The following is a 17,531-nucleotide window of genomic DNA, read 5'->3' as shown; positions in this document are numbered from 1 at the left end:
CGTGCGGTGACCTGATTTGCTTGAAGTTTGGAATGTAAGAAATATGTATGTATGACGGAGTAGGTTGGATCGGTTTAATGATGCAGTGATGCGCGAGGAGGTGGATACAGATGTCCAAAACGGGTTTCGGTCAGTTAAATCCGAGTTTTATCCCTCCAGACATGCGCTAGCGCAACAATGAATGGCCTCAACTCAAGTCATACCACACCATTTCAACAAGGGCAGACTGTGGTAGAGCTTGCAAAATATCTGTCTTGCTACTTTTGGAGGTGAAAATTGAAAAAAAGTGCCTTGATTGATCTGTATCACAAACACTACATGAAAAACTCTAGAAACTGCCAGCAGTTGACATGCAGAAGGAAGCTTGAGGTGATACTCAAGCTTTTCTCAAAGTTTATTTCAAACAAGCTTCAACGCACAGTCACTGCGCACATTGCACAGTGACTATGCATGAAAGGGTATGATGCAATCATGCAGAGTTGAAATAGGTTAAAATGGTTGTTACACTGGAGTATGACTATGCCATATGTCCACTGCTGGCAGTTTCTACAATTTTTCTTGTAGTGAAACCATCTATAATTCTTAATGTTATGTTCACCATGCACCAGTGCAAGTGATACTCTCTGAATTATCATACCTAAATATTTATGTAGATTTGCTCTTGGTTATTTGCACACAAGAAAAAAAAAAACAGAATAGGTTTGGCTGGAACATGAGCTTCCCTGATGGACAAGTATATCCTGGTGAGATCTGCTGCAAGAATTCACCTGTAAACTGAATCTAAAAAAATCTTGCTGGCCTATATTTCCCTGGAAAAGCCCCTAAACCATGTTTTCACTTTGTTGTCTGGGGGAAAGTACACCAAAACCTGCAGTAATAAGTCCATTCAAAGGACTGGTAGGTCAAAGACAAGGGAGAAAAGGTCCAGATGCTCCATTTCAACCAGCCACTTGAGTCAGCAAGGTCTACCAGAGGCAAATTCTGATATTCAAGGCTCAGTCCAATTGACATTCAAGGTTTCCTGCTCCAATGTTGCTCCACTCTGCCAATTGTTTTATTTGTTTCCCCCAGTTGTTTTCTTTCTTTTGTATGCAGTGTTGTGTGTGTGAGTGGTTGTATGCATGAAAGAATGAAACATCCCATATTCCAAGTGTGATTTTGCACTTGGAGGATGGGTTGACATGTGGAAGACATGGGGAATTTCTGATCCACAGAACAACCATCATATTTTTTGTGATTGATTTTCATATTTCTGAGCCTTGCGGCGTCTGCTCTTCTGTTGTTTTGTTGTTCCAATCCTCACCAAACCCTCCAAACCGCTGCTGGGCTTCCAACCTTGGTGTATCTTGTGAAATCCAATGCAACCCAAGCTATCCTTTTTTGATTCTTCCACCTCATCATCTGGGCCAACACAGAAGACAGCCTACAAAACAGCACACTCTTCCCCTCTACCAACTGCCTCTGCTTAGGAAGGACAGATTCCCATAATGTGTTCTCCAAATGTGGATTTTGCAGCCCCACGCCACAACAAATTCAATTCACATTGAAATTTGATGGAAGTTCAGATGCTTGTATTTATTTTACATCTCAATATTCTTGTATTTCTGGAAACTCTGATGCAGTTGAAAATTCATCTCTGCATCAATAAATTGTGTTAAACTTGCAAATAGGATGAAATATCATTATTCAAGTTTTCTTATGCAGTGTTGGGGTCCTGCTTGCTAGTTTTGAAATTTTGTTAGCTCTCCAGCCAAATTGGCTTGAACTTGCAAGTGAAAAGCTTAATTGTTCTGCTGATTTGAAATTTCTGTATTGCTCAAATTTTTTACATGTATGTGAACCATCCTCATCTGGGGCAATTGCTTTGCTACACTCAAATCTAAACCTAGATTCATGTGGGCTCTAATGAAATGATCAAAGATATGAATTTTGCAATCAAGTGCACTAGATGACAGCCAAGTAGCTAGTGGAAAAATAGAGCAGATATGTGTTTCCAACTAAGCAAATTAGAGCAGGACAAAGTGACTAATGAAAAAGGCAGATGTTAACCAGCCAGGATTCAGCACGCAAGAGAGGGATGAAACAACAAAAACAATGCTTGGGATAGACTGATATAATAGGGGGATTCAAAGTACACCACAGCTGAAACCCAATTATGCTTTGAATTGGTTTTTAAAACCGCTTCTAAACATCTTAAACTCAGTTGACTTGCAGACAAAATTGGTGATGCAGTTTTCATTGGTTTTTTGAAATGTTTTAAAAAAAATTGTGAGAAAGTATCCAAAATCAATTGAAAAAAGCTTAAATTTTTTTGGAACCCATTTTTTAAAAAAAACTCACAACTTTTCCTTGCAACCCTGTTGTAGGCTAGGTGCAACTTACATGTATGTTTGTAAGTTAGGGTTCAAGGCTGTTCTTATACTTGAACAACAAGATTTGAAAATTCTTTCAAGAAGGCTTGGGGATTGAAATTCAACTTGCATGAACTTTTGCAACTGGTTTCCCAAGTCTAATATTGAAAACCACCTTGAAAAAGTGTATGCAATTTGCATCTGGAAAACTGTGAAGACCTTTAATGAAAGCAAACCATTTTATCAGAAAGAGACAACACAAAGAACAAGAGGAAAAACTGTTGGATTCTCATCTTCCTTCTACCTCGTTCTTCATGTCCTTGATCCCACATTCTCACACTTCCAAGCTCTTTGGCCTCTCTTGACTGTCTTTTGTCTCATGACATGTTTTCCTTTCTTGATCTCCTTGTGACCTCAATCCCTGTGTTATACTTTCATCTGACACTGACTCTATCCTGAGTGTGCGCGCGCCTTGACTGTGACATGTTGGGAACAATGTTGTGATATTCTTTCCCTCTTTCCATTGAGTTCCATCCTCTTCCCTTTGATTCTATGAATATTCATAGCCTCACTTGACCACAAGTTGATTCCTGTATGTAGTCTATATAAGTTAGCCTACAACAAGCAATCCACCTCATTGGCTATTCTCTCTATTTATCCGCGCCACCACCAAACCATATCCAATGAGCTCTCCCTCTCACTGCCCTCCCTCTTGAGCCTCTAGGCTCATCTCTTGAGTCCATATCAGCCTCTGAGTTCTGGGCCGTAATTAACAATCCCTAATTACGTCGACAACTGCTTTTTTCGCGCAGCACTTCCCCACTGTAGGGCCTGTGAATGCTGCGTGAAAAAAGCAGTTACCAACACAAAGGGATTTTTAATGTAAGGCACTGTCTGGGAGGACGACAATCACGGCATAGCCAATCAATACCTCCCAGCGGCCATACCGGTTCATTGGCACAACATCGGCTCCCTTTTATATTTGATGTGCCACAACTTTTGCCCCTGGAGACATAGACAAATGCCTTTGTGCAACGCGACCAACTTTTCCGAGCTTGGACATTTATCCAAATGCAGCTCACTACAATTCAAGCTGTCCCTATATTTTTTCCAAATGTAGGCCGTGCAAAGTAGCGGAAAAGGAATCTGTTTCTCAAAGCTCGGCCAACTTATTTCCAAACTTGCCAGTCACAACTTGCAGAACCAAGCCCCGTACGCAATGTTTCCGGAGCCGCCTCCGGTAAAAGGTATTAAAAATTTGTTGCCTGCGGGCTTACCTCTTCCATAGCTATCAAACCCCCTTGAATTCCCACCGAGTCAGTTGAGCCGCCTCTATAACTCTTGTTGGGAAGTTTTTGGCTGAGTTCTTCCAATTTCCGTCCTCCTCATATGGCCTTTGCCCCAACACCGTTCATTCCACAAAACTCGCGCCATTGCTGAGGACCAGTGCCCCCAGAAACATGCATGTGGTCCAGTTTTTTACAACAGTCCACTGGAAGTTGAATGGTCTAATTAACTCCCTTGAATGCCAGTACGCATTGCCGCCATCATGTCCGGATTGCGGGGCACCTCTCAAAGGTAGCACTCTCCTTAGGAGAGCCTCAACATGTCAGAGCAATGTGACCAATACATCAAAGTTGGTGATTCAACTGCTTGAATCTCACTCACAACCTTGAGCAACTTATCCTTCAAAATACTTAATTTCTTTGGAAGGTTGTCTCTCCCTGCCCATTTAGGCCCATTTCTCTTGATCATAGCTCTGATAAGCCTCATAATTATTGGTCAGGAGAGACTGCTTCCCTGGTGAGCACCCTTTCCATTCAGGACAACCTACGCCGCTCGGCACTCGAGCTTAACAAAGTTTTCCTTTGAGAGCCCCACAGGGTCTCCGATGCGAGGTCGCACTTTGTGCGAAGCGCTTCGCGCCGCGCTCCCCGGCAGGCGAGGGACTTGAGCTAAGTTCGCTGGGCACTTGCCACTCACGCAATTGTCCAATTGGCCATGACCCTGATCAAGCCTGATCAAGCCGCCCGTCTAACTCTATCGTAATCTAGGGCCTCATCATCATCACCGACTGCATGCGTCTTAAGATTTAATACAATCAGGGATGTCTTCCCCTACCCATGCCTTCGTCAATCAAAATCGTCAAGATGCCTGAGAAGGGCGGCGCGGGTGCAGTCGCCTCTCAAGGTTTCTGTTGGGGAACGTCCGCGGCCAAAATCCGAGCAGTTGGTGCATATGTTCCCAAACAATCTAGCCCTTTAGTGGTCAGAGTTTGGTAAACGCTTTCGCTGACAACCCATAAGCCAGCTGAAAACATAGCCGGTACAGACTCAGCTTGTAAAAACCCGGTAGAAACTTGTGTAGTGTGGCAAAGAGCCTCCGTTGACGCAACAACCGGGCCAAAGCCTTTACTCCCTTTCCTACAAACCACGGTTTTTTGATATTCAAAGGATTCTAGGCTCGCAACATGTTGCAAAGAGGCGCAAGATCAAGACCTATGTCAACACTTGTATATACACAAATTGAAGCATCACATTTGATCAGTCAAATTCCAAGAAAATCAGTACTTATTCATGTATCATGGCCAATGAATCTGATGGCAATTCATTCCCCAACAATTAATCAATTCTGTTCTATCTGTTCCGGGCTTTTGAGAAAACTTCTGATCTCTGTCAGCGACTTCTCCCCTTATTTTAACAATAGGTCAAAACTAACAGTCTTGATCTTGGCCCCAATGTTTTGTCTGAAGTCAGCAACCATCAACATCCTTCAGCACTTCCAATCAAACAATTGTGAGCTTGGCCGTCTGAAAGAACTTTGTAGCCTTTTTGAGACTTCTTGAACCTGATATCACTGCTTTTGTTGTGTTATTTGATCTAACCTTGCTCTTTGGCTGAAGGAATATAGTGTGGGAAACAAGGGCTGGTCAAGTGTGTAAGGATGGTATTTGTTTACTCTGTTTTGAACACGCTCAGAGATCACATGCTCAGAGATCAATATTATCAGCATAATTTCAATTTGTGCCTTGTGATTTGAGCTATTGTAACACCTTTGAATTCCAATCATGAAATTTATATTCGAGTTCAAAGTTCAGAAGTTGGAGATGGTACTGGCACTACTTCTGGAGTTAGCAGTTAATTTGGTGAAATGATTGCAGAAATAATTTTGGGGGATGAAATATTGGCCTTCTCCAACTACTCTTACAGGCATTCAGTCTTGCACTAAGTTCTTTCTCCTAAATTTCCTCTGTATCTCTTTCTGGTGGCTGTGCCCGTCAATTCAAGTGTTTTTTTTTACCACAGGGTGCCTTTGTCCTTTTGTAATAATATTATATACATTTCTTTTTCAAGAGCAACAAGGAAATTTAGACCATTATTGTCACAATGAAACACCACATGGCATTGAGTTGGTCAATGATTCTATGTATGGAGTTGAATCAAGCTGACCTTTGAAAAAGTCACCCATATCCAGGTCTAAGACTCTTGGATTCTTCCCAAGTAGCTTTACACTCTTTATTTCATGAATGGAGTTGATTTTACCACAAAATGGAGGACTTCCATCAATCTGGAAATTCAGATCTGAGCCAACAGATTTCAGGTTTTGCTGAAATCTTGGTCCCCAAAGATCACCAAGATAATCCAGAGTTCCAGATTACAGATTTCCTGCAAAATCTGAAATTCCAGATTTTTTTGAAATAGACAGGAAGTACTTCAATCCAGATATAATTCTTCACAGTGTAGAAAATTGAATTTATATGAATTCAGAGCTCACTAATACCTTAGCTTATTTCAAGTTCATGTTCTGCGGCGAAGCCGCAAGTTCCCTAGGCCCTTCAAAAAGCTATAAACATCCAATGAACTAGGACTTATTGATAACTGTTTCTACCTCACTTTCCTGTACCACTTCACTCCAAGCACCACAGCTAACTGAAATTAAACCCCAAACTGTAGGATAAACTGCACACTCCATGTAATTGACCCTCATTTTCTAACTTACAAATTGCTGTTTGCATGAGTACATAGGCTTAGGAGTGCCAGAACCTATAATTAGCTTGAATCTAAACTTATTCTAATGTGTTTAGGCCAGACACACTATCCAGTATACACAGGGCAGATTGTCTATCAAATAGATGTATTACATGAAAACTGTTTTGAAGTGGTGGGGGCAGGATTTGTAACTTGTGTTCAGCACATGATCAGAATATGTTAAAAAACTGATTCTAGTCCCAGAGGCTGTCACAAAATCGGAAGGGTAGAAGGAAATAAGTGGGTTAGAAGGAAATTTTAGACAAATAGCTGGCCAGCTTCAAGCCAAATGTAGGAAATTGGATGCAAGTCCCTCCTTTGGAGGTGGCTCCCAAGGAGGTACTTGCATTAAGGTAGGGTGAACATAGCTTATAAGTATCTTCATACATTTGGGAGAGTTCTGGTGCAAATGGGGGGAGTTTTTGTAGGAATAGTGTTTGTCTGGTGGCAAAGCCCAACACCTCTTGGAGGGAGAAAAGCTATTTCTTCATTTGTGTTTGAGAGCACTCACCAAAAAGTGATGGAAATTTAATCTTTGAATTTTCTGGTGCGCAGCTTCAGCACTTTTGGACAGCACTCTGCCACCAACTCATTCCTGCAGAGGAGGTACTTTGTTGAGTTAGCAGTTGAACCTGGGATGACACTCATTTTACCCAGGGAAGCTAACTTCACAAAATTCCCCCTGGTGGGAGACTTGCTGTGGCTGGCAGCAAAGACATCCCTTGCACAGGGAGAGACATCTGCACATTGTCAAAAGATTTGGGTGGGACAGAAATGTAAAATGGCTGGAGGGGAAATATTAATCTTCAGCCAGCCTCCCCCTCAGCTCCTGTGGTCGTGGACCTTCCTCAGAGCCAAATAATGTTCCTGGACCTCAGATTTTTTTTGGTGCTGGTCTCATCTCCTCAATCCCAACTGTTCTCCCTGTACCAATCTTTCACAAATAAAAAATGATGAAGAAATGTAAAAAAGGATCTACAACCACAACCCCTTGTGGATCTTGGATTCACAAAACCACAGATATCTGCAGATCCTAAACCTAAAGCCAATAAATTGTTGAATTTTTTTCCAGATAGGATATTCAATCTTGAAAATAATGAAAATGGATCTTCAGAGCGGTTTGATATTCCTCAGGGTTTCTTTGACCTTCAAAACAAATCCCTTCAATCAGTTTTGAATTTTTGGCCTCAAGAATTTAGGTGAGGATGCCCATCAGTACTGCCAAGAAGAATTTCCACTCAGATTTCATTGTACACTAGAGGCCAAGGCGGCTTCGCCGCTGCAATTCCTTCACCCTAAGATAGTAGCGTAATCAACAATGCAACTTTTGCCACGCGGTTGGCATGTAACCCCCTCATTGAGTGTTTTTAGCGCTTCTTCCCTAAGCTAAATTATAGCAGCTGGTGTACTACAACTACAGCTAACTTACAATTTAAAAAATAAATAGTAGCCTCATTAAATCAGTGTAGCACATGCAGTAATACCTGAAATGTTTCAATACAACTCCCACTTATCCAAACAGATTCTCAAGTTCAACTAAAGGCCTTGTCAAATGTTAATTAATCCTCAAAAATACCCCATCTCTGTTTGGTGAGCTGTTACATAAGCATATTTTCACTGGCTTTCTGTTGTAGTTGAATCTGCTCTTATGAAGACTGCCACCCAATGGATTACAAGTCTTGTCCCTGGTAAACTAACATGAAAAGCTTTGAAACACATATGGGACTTCATCCCAGGGTAATGCAAGCATATATTTGGTAACTGGTCACTAAAAAGATAGAACCAGCAACATCACAATTAGCTTACAATGCCCGCAAGCAGGTGACAAAATATGGATTTTGTCGCACTGACGTTTTGCCAGCAACACATCCGCAGTGACTGTGGCTACTTGCGCAGTCATGCGCATGAAAATGTCAGTGTGACAAAATTCTTGGTTTTTCACCTGCTTGCGGGCTGTCACAACAGGCATGCAACTGTTGCTGCGAGATGCAGCGTCACCCTGTTGTTGCAAGCCCGCGCGACTGTACAAGTAGGCGCAGTTACTGCGGCCGCAACCCCAAATGCAATGTCAGGTGACGCTGCGGGCCGCAAAGACAGCCATTTGCCCGTAGTGTGTGTTAGTTGGTTGAAGCATCACTGATGAAGTTTGGGGTCATGGGTTCAAATCCCATGGTGCACAACTTGCATTTTGGTCTCTGACACTGTCCATGTGATTTAACCAATGCTCTGAAATCAATTTATTACTAAAACTATTTATACCATATTTTACAAGCAAGTTTTTTTTGATCCCTTTGATGTGGGTCTTGCCAAATGTTCAAATGTTTCATGATTGTCTTTCAAAAATATAGGGTAAGCTGATAAGGTTAGTAATCTATCACCACACCTGCAACCCTACATAAGTGGGGTTGTGTAGTTCTTTGAGATCTTGTATAATTTCGAACTCTTAAATACAAATGGTATTAAAATACTAACAAGAAACAAAAAGGTTAATAATGAAAAATTTGATCATAAATAAAAATAATTCTTGAGTACTTTACCTAGGTTGTGGTTTGTTAGTGTGTATTGACAGACTGATTGAGAGTGGCAATGAAGATCAAGAAATAGCAAAACTAAAAGGAAATAAAAGATCAGTAAGTCTATGAATTGAGACCTGATAAGTAGAGGAAGCCCAAGTGCCTATCCTCCTCCCCCTGAAAGATTACACTCTGCTGAGTTGACATCCACAAAAGAACCAAGGGAAAATCTTGATGTTGTGTCCGTGGCGATGAGCTGATTCATTTGAGGGCTGGGTGACATGTCTGGACTGCGCAGGAGGATCTCTTTGAGCAAAAGACGATGCTCAACACCTGGCCAGAGCGCTGCCTTCCGTCTCCTCAGCTTTGACCTTTTTCACGTTGGGAGAGCTGTCCGGGATTGATTTTAGCTTTGCCAAGGATTGTGAGGCTGCAGAGATCAGATTTTCAGCTTGGTAATCAGATTAATTTGATCAGCGCGGGATGAAGGGATGGACAAGGGACTCAAATACTATAGGCTGGTCGCAGCATCCTTCCCAGTATCTCGGAATAAAGATAATTTTCAATTGACCATACCATCCCAGCAAAGGCGACGAATGCGCTCGGGAAGACCTTCCGACGGCGAGGATGCTGTCTATCAGCAATTGGAGGAGTGGCCGAGAGGAGGAAACAGATGGTTAGCAGAGAGAGAAGCGGAGTGCCAGCTTGATCAGCGATGGTGGGATGAAGAAGGGACTCACATATTGCCCAGCGCCTCGGAGTAGAGCTACTTGTTGATCAGCCGCATGATCCTGGCGAGGGCGACGAACCTGTCCAGGAAGGTTGGCTAACAATGAGTGTGCTGTCTATTGGCAATCAGAGGAGTGAGTGAGGGGAGGAGGTGAACCTGAGCAGTGCTGCCATGAAGCTTACTGTTGACCTTGTGTATGAATTTCCATGGATGTCATCAGCACCGCCGCCCCAGCGGTGTGTGTTGTTGTTAGTTATCTCGGGTAGCAAAATTCTTTTGATGCCAGTGGTGTGTATTGGTTTCATGGCGGTGTTGGTGGTGTTGTTGCCGTGGTGTTTGCGTTGTGAACCCGGTTGTAATTCCAACTCAAAGCCAAAGGCGTGCGAGTCATTCGAGGTTGGGAAGGGCACTGGTGGAGGTTTGGTTCCTATTGGAATGAATATAGGCATGTCATCAGGGTCGGAGTGTGGTGGTGTCAGCCTACGTGATGCCAAGGATATTATCCTTCTAGCTACACGTGGTGCAAAGCAAAAGATTAGAGTTATAAAACTCTAAGACAAGGTTATAAGGGTTAATTCCAACGTAATTGTTGGGAATTATGGCGTAAGAATAAGGCAATTTGGGCCAATTTGGGCCAATTTGACGTAATAAAATGAATATAATTAATTTTAAAGAGGGGCCTGATAAATCAGGGGTGTTTAATCCCTCTAGAATGAAGAACTGGGGCCTGTAAACAGGTGTGGTTTAAATCCCAGAAAGAAATGGCAGAGAATCTCAAGAGAAGGGGCTTAAACTTACTAGTATAAGACCCTAGAGGCACTTGAGGTTCTTCAGGCGTGAAGTTGGGCAGTTGGAGGCGCTCAGAGGAGGTAATCTTGAGGGCAGGGTGGTTACTGGGCAGCTTCAGGGCGGAAATTGGGGCTAAAAATCACGAAAGTAGGTATTTTACCTGGCAAATCACAGGCTAATGAGGCTGTTGAAGGCGGGTAAAATTCTAATAGGTAATGTAAAGCTGGGGAATCTCCTTTTGGGCGGAGAAAGGGCCCTTTATATAGCCTAGGCAGGCCTCCAGGGGCGCCCAGGGGACATGGGGACACTTGTGGGCGCATTCTGAGGCAATTTGGTTGCGCTAGAAGGCGCTGTGGGTCGTGGAACCTTGGGGCTTGGATACAAGGGTTGCCAAGGACCTTTTACAGAGGTTCTGCGTGATTTTACACGTGCCTTACACGTCATGGGGGCTGGTTTGGGGGTTCTGTGACGCTCATTTCCGTGAAAATGTGCCACAGAAGGTACTAGAACTGGCTTCTGTGTACTAGTACACGTGTAAGCAGTGCTTTATACATGTTCTGGAGGCGCTTATTGATTGCTCCAGTTCATTTGACCCCTTCTACATATTTACTACAGTTGTAATTTACGTGTAGTGAGGCTTGGGAGAAGCTGGGGCGCTTTCTAGTGTCTCCTGTGCACGCTGCAAGAGCTCTTTTCAGTCTAGAATGTTTTTATATTGAATGACGTGGTAATTACATCTTGTTTGGTGATTAATTACATGTGTACAAGCCCTATAACACATGTAATATTGTTATTGGGGCGTATTCTGGTCCATTCTTACTTATTGGTAACCTGAGCGCTTTGGTTGCGGGCTAGTTTATGCATTATGCATATATTTACACTAGGAGCGCGGGCTTGAGCTCTAGGCAACAAAGCACGCGGGCTTGGGTGCGCCACGCAACAAATAAAGCTATCTTTTGAACTGTACACAACACCTCAGTTACGTCACTGAAAATGGTTGTAAATATATGTACTTATATATATATGTGCATACAAGTGCATCCACGCGGGGCGTGATGCACTTGCGTAAACTTTGAAGTTAGTTTACACAAGGAAGGGATAATAATTAAGGGTACATGTAAGTGAGGTACCCTAGGTTATTTTACCCGTAGAATCAGAATCTTTCTTAATATTTTACTTATTAATTACACAAAGCTAAGTAATTAATTATTTATAAGTGTTTTTAATGTTTTTTGCGTAGTTTTACATATGTAAGAGTAATAATGTCTCTTTCATATGTAAAACTACTTTTCATATTTTATTTGTATATTTTTATGTCACGGTGGTTCTGCCATAGTAGCCAGCTGACATTCCCTACCCCTAAGATGAGTCTCTGCTCAGAAAAAGAAAGGTCTAGAAAAATTTTTGGCCATCTCAGGTTGATCTCTTACTTGCTCTGTAGTTTCTCAGGTGAATAGGTCCATCTGGTATATTACTTTCTGGTAGCCATTCATCTCTATCCGCGGATAAGTTTTTATATCTGACCAAGTAGAGTCTGGTGTCTTTACCTTGTATTCTTTCTTTCTTGTCCTTCAAGATTTTATGTACTCTTAACTGTCCTGAGGGTGGAGTTTCTTCTATTGGGACAGGTTGCGGGGGGGGTAATTCTTCTTCCGGCCTGACTTTGTAAGGTTTGATCAGGCTCACAGGAAAGACAGGATGTTTCCTAGATAGTTCTTCACTAAGAATGACTTCCACTGCGTTTTTACCATGCAATTGCTTAATGGTGAATGGTCCTATGAATGGAGGCTTAAGTTTTCTGCTACCACCTAAATTATTAAAATTCACCGTGGATAATAGAACTTTTTCTCCAATCTTGAACTCCGGTTCCTTATGGCTTTTATCCCATCTTCCTTTGTTATATTCAACAGCATCATCTACACACTTCCTGGCATGTTGGTGAGTTGAGTCCAGCATCTTTTTGAAGTCAAGAGCGGTAGGGTGCAGATGAGGTAATTTGTCATTAAGATTGTCTTTGGGCATACGTGGGATCCATCCTCTTTCTAGTACATATGGAGCTACTTTAGTAGAGGAGTGTTTGCTACTATTGTATGCAATTTCAAGGGCTGGTAATAGGCTTACCCAGTCGTGAGTGTATCCATCATGATTTTTAAATTCAAAACCAAAGGAGCAGAATCTGCGCAACATATCCTCCAGAGTCTGGATCATTCTCTCTGCTAATCCATCCGTCTGGGGGTGATAAGCTGTAGAGAATGCCAGTTTAGTGCCTAGCATGTCGTGAAGGTTCCTCCAAAATTCTGAAGTGAATTTAGGATCTCTGTCACTAATGATAATCTTTGGAATTCCTACGTCAGCCATGATTCTATTCCAAAATAGCATAGCTACTTCCATAGCTGTGTCATCTTTGTGATTAGGGATGAATCTGGCCCTCTTGGAAAACCTGTCTACAACAACCAGGACTGAGTTGTAAGAATAGGGTCCTCCTGGGGGCAGGCCTGTAACAAAATCCATATTGACTATTTCCCATTTCTCTGTGGGTTCTGCAATTTTCTGGAGTAATCCAAATCTTTTACCAGTCTGTTTGTTTCCTTTCTGGCACGCATCACAAGATTGGATATAATCATGTACTTGTCCTTTCCAGTCAATCCACCACGCAGTTTGTTTGATTCTTTCCACTGTTCTCTCTTCAGAGAAGTGGCCAGAGTTCACATTATCATGGCATTCCTTCAGGATGTCTTTGATTTGATCTTTATTACTTAGTACCAAAACACTAGAGTGTTTATGTCTGAAGTAAAGAAGTCCATCTAGCAACGTGAATTTTCCCAGTTTATAGTGTTGGGCTAAATTATCTGGTAAGCTAGCAATCAGTTCTGGTGGGCTATTGTCATTTCTCAAGATTTCAACGAATTGGAGGAGTTCACTGTTCTCGTCATAGCTTTTCTGGACCAAGTCATAGAAAGCATTATCTAAGTCACAGGCATGTATCCCTAAGATTGGAAAAATGTCTTCATCCTCAGGGTCATATGCTGGATTATCTGGGTTATTTGGCAAAGCCCATCTACTTAGACCATCTGCATTCTTATGTTTGGCTCCTGCTTTATGGATTATAGTCATATGTCCTCTGTACTGTTGTATTGCAATTTGCCATCTAAGCATATGTCTATTAGGAGTTTTCATATTCATGAGGGTCCTTACAGCGGTACAATCAGTGACTACTACGAAGTTAGACCCCTCCAAGTAGTAATGAAGTTTTTCTAAGGCCCACACCAGTGCTAGGCATTCCATTTGACTGGCGCCATATCTCTTTTCTGAGTTTTTTATTTGTCTTGATATAAACAGAACAGGTTTTTCAACAGGTTTATCATCTATGACAAATTCTTGGTGTAATGCGGCACCCAGACCATCCAAGCAAGCATCAATGTACAATATAAAGGGTTTATTGTAGTCTGGTTGGGACAGTACGGGGGCAGATGTGACAAGCCTTTTAAGCTCTTCATAATCTTGCACTCTGTCATATGTCATCTCAAAGATGGTGTCATTATTACATAGTGCATAAAGACTTTTACTTACATGGGCAAAGCTTGGTACATGTTGGCGGTAATAGCTGCAGAAACCTAGAAATGACATCATTTCTAATTTATTCTGTGGCATAGAGTTAAGTAAGACAGAAGCTACTCTGTTCTGATCAATGGCTAAGGATAGTCCGGAAACTACACGTCCCAAGGCTTTAAGTTCCCCATATCCAAAGTTACACTTTTTAATGGACATCTTTAAACCTGCTTCTATGGCCTTGGACAGCACTAGGTTAATTTTCTCCAAATGAGTTTCCCAATCATCAGAGTAAATTATAATGTCATCTATGTACACCATCATCCAACTTTGTCTGATGAAGGATCCAAATACAGAGTCCATCATCCTCTGGAAATGTGAGGGCGCATTTTTGATACCAAAGGGCATTCTTAGGTATTCAAAGATTCCTAGGTGGCAGATAATCCTGAGGTATTTTCTGCTTTCTGGGTCTATAGGGATCTGGTGGAAACCTTTAAGCACATCCATAGTGGTGATGTACTTAGCTTTGGACAGGTTGTGCAAGGAGTGATCTATGCGGGGAATGGGATAATAGTCAGGTCTAGTGTAATTATTAAGAGCACGGAAGTCTCCAACCATTCTAGATTTCTCATTATGCCACGCAATTATTACAGGTGTTGTAACTTCAACTTGCTCATTATGTCCTACTTTCCTTAAGACACCTAATTCCTGGAGCTCTTTGATGTGAGTTTCAAGAGCTTCTCTGGACTTGGGGCTTGAAGGATAGGGAGGCCTCCGTAGCTGAGGCGGATAAGGTTTGCTCACCGTGAGTTCTAGTTTCATGTCATGACCTTTAATATTACCAATGGGTTCTTCAGTAGTACAAAAGGCTTCTTTGTGCTTGAAACAAGATTTCAGAACATCAAGTTTTTGATCTTCCGTCAGGATTTCACTAACAGCAGCTTGGGACAAGTACTCTTCTTTAAAAGAGTGTAGTTCCTCTTGATACTTTACGTTATTAGTATTAAGCTGGTCCAGGAGCTTAATATTAATATTGCAAATCTGGAACTTTCTTTTCCAGTCTCCACCTATGGTGTAGAATCTGTCTTTACTTTGAAATATGTCTATTCCATACATGCAGAATGTATCATTACCCAAGATCAAGTAATTACACACAGCATCTTGTAAAACAACAAACTCCACATTTAGTCTAAGGGAGCCCTTGGAGTGCGGGAAGATTAGTGGCATAACTACTACTCCTACTGGTTTCATAGCAGAATTGCAGCTGCTGAACTTGGCTTTTGGCATGGGGAGCAAGTGATTTCCCCATTCTGGATAACAATCATCCAAGAAGGTACTACTGACACAGGAGCAGAAGGCGCCTATATCTAGCAGAGCTCTCAACTCTGAGTCACGGAACAAGACCGTGGTATAGCTGGTTTTACCCATAGTATAACTCATCCCTGCTTCAGGTTTGTTGGTTAGTAATTTGGCGTCAGAAACATGGCCAACTTTCATAGAAGAGTCCCATTTTTGAGGTAAATTGGAGTCTCCATGAATGGAATTAATGGACAATTCATCACCAATATCAGCTTGGATTACGTGTATCCTAGGCTGGTCTTCGTCTGCAGGTTCAGTAGTAACAACCTCAAATTGAGATTGAGTATCTTCTTCACTGTCACAGTCCTCTTCTACTTCCACATTGTTAATCCTTTTGCGTGGATTAGGACATTCAGGTTTTTTGTGGCCCTTTTCCCCGCAATTGTAGCATTCAGGGATTGCAGTCCTCTTCACAGGGGGATCTCCTGTAGGAGGCTTGGGTGTTTCAGATTTGGGGAGATCTCTTTTTTCCGGAACACCATTTCTCACGTACTTTTTGTTAAGACCATTCAGTACTACAGTTTCATGCAATATACCTATAAATTTGGCTAGGTCTACATTCATATCACTGAGTCTGCATCTCATTAAGCTCTCAATTTGTCCTCTACATTGATTAAGTAGTCTATCATTAACTTCTTCTTTAGATGGGTTGTTGTACATGCAATCTATCCTCTTTTTCTGGCGCAAGCACCATTCTGTGGCAGCTTCTTTGGTTGGGTCAAAGTAGTCTGTTTCAAAAGCTTGGCGCTTTTCAGTTCTCCAGATTCTGGTTCCCCATTCCTCTTTGATAAGCTCTTTCCATGCCTTCCAGCTTTGTTCACCTACCTCTTCTCCTTTGGTGATAAACCAATCTGCCGCCACACCCTCAAAGAGTCTAGGCATCCTGGAAATAACAGCTTCCTCATCTGCGCGGTAGGATCTTAACATATGATCAATGGTCCTGATAAAGTTCATATGATCATACTCTCCTTTGCCGTCAAACTTGGGCCAATCTTTGATTGGAGGCATTAACTTATTTATCTCAACCATGTCAAGGGTTCTGTAAGGAGTGTTCTGGCGTGGATTATTATTCTGGGGAGGAACAGAGTTACGCATAAAGGGGTTGTTATGTCTGGGAACCTCTGCTTGAGGAGTGTAGTGTGGTTCACACTGTTGTTTCCTCTCTTGATAAGCTTGGCTGCCATATGAGGCATTTTTGCCACGCTCCTGGGCCACTGGGGGAGGAGACTGATTATCACTAAGATAATTATTGGCACCCTTCAGATGTGGAGGAATGTCTCTCTGAGTACCATCACTGCATCTCAACTCAGGTACGGGAGCGTAATTTTCCGCAATATGGGGAATATTACAAGGGGTTTGGACTTTGATGTCAGATGTTGATTTCAAATTCTTGATTTCCGCAGAAAGCGTAGAAATCTGAGACGTAAAATTCTCAGTGAGAGCCTGAATTTTCCCATCCATGTTAGCATTGAGCTGTAAGATTAATTCCTTAATCTCAAAGTTCTCTGCTTTTTGTTTGGCAAAGTGTTCCTTTTCCAATCTGGTCACTATCTGATCAGCGGTAGAATTGAGCACGGCAGCAGAATTCCTGGAGTACTGTAAGATCTCAGACACATCATACTTAGTGTCATGGGTGGTATTTTTGAGGCTCTCACAATCTTTTCCAATCTCAACAATAAGCTCACAATGCTTATTTGGCAACTCAAGGGGCAGTGGCCTCTCCAGTTTTTGGAGGACAGATAAAGTTCTCGAGTTAACAGCTTCTTTAATTTCTTTTAAGCTGTTATCAATACTATTTACAATAGATTTTAAATTGGTTTCGCTATTATGATCTAAAGTGGAAAGGTTGACGTTGATAGCGTCGAGGGAGTCAAAAAGAGAAGTGAGTATACCAAGATCTAATCGATGTTCTTGTAGAGATTCGCTGCGATTTGAAGGAGGTCGGTCGTTCTCTTCCACCGAGCCGGGTCGTCGAAGTTGATCGAACTCGAGCTCGAACTGCGATTCTTGCCGCCTTCTATCTTCTTGAATTTCATCACCGTCTTCTTCGGCGGGGCTGGGAAGTGGAAGTTTTTCGCTTCCCAGGGGTTCCAGCCCTTGACGAGGGCCTCGATTTCGTGGTTCTCCATGAGTTTCTGGAGGGCCTTCTGGGATTCTTGAGCCGTAGTGAGCAAAGCTCGCAGCCCGGCTGTCGCTCCGTCGTTCGCGATCG

At 42.2% G+C, this 17,531-nt stretch overlaps 1 protein-coding gene across 1 annotated transcript; it reads right to left on the bottom strand.

Annotated features, from left to right (window-relative positions):
* Nucleotides 1-9,658: 9,658 nt before the first annotated feature.
* On the bottom strand, nucleotides 9,659-10,071 carry PtA15_7A315 (uncharacterized protein; the record flags this gene model as incomplete). Its single annotated transcript, XM_053170910.1, has 2 exons — nucleotides 9,659-9,718; nucleotides 9,805-10,071. 2 exons carry the CDS (start codon nucleotides 10,069-10,071, stop codon nucleotides 9,659-9,661), a joined length of 327 nt encoding a protein of 108 aa, XP_053022144.1.
* Between the last annotated feature and the right edge of the window lie 7,460 nt (nucleotides 10,072-17,531).

The sequence above is a fragment of the Puccinia triticina genome, chromosome 7A (assembly GCF_026914185.1).
Source record: "Puccinia triticina chromosome 7A, complete sequence".
Taxonomy (NCBI): domain Eukaryota; kingdom Fungi; phylum Basidiomycota; class Pucciniomycetes; order Pucciniales; family Pucciniaceae; genus Puccinia; species Puccinia triticina.
Note: the sequence above shows the minus strand (reverse complement) of the source record. Positions and strands in the feature narration are given on the sequence as shown.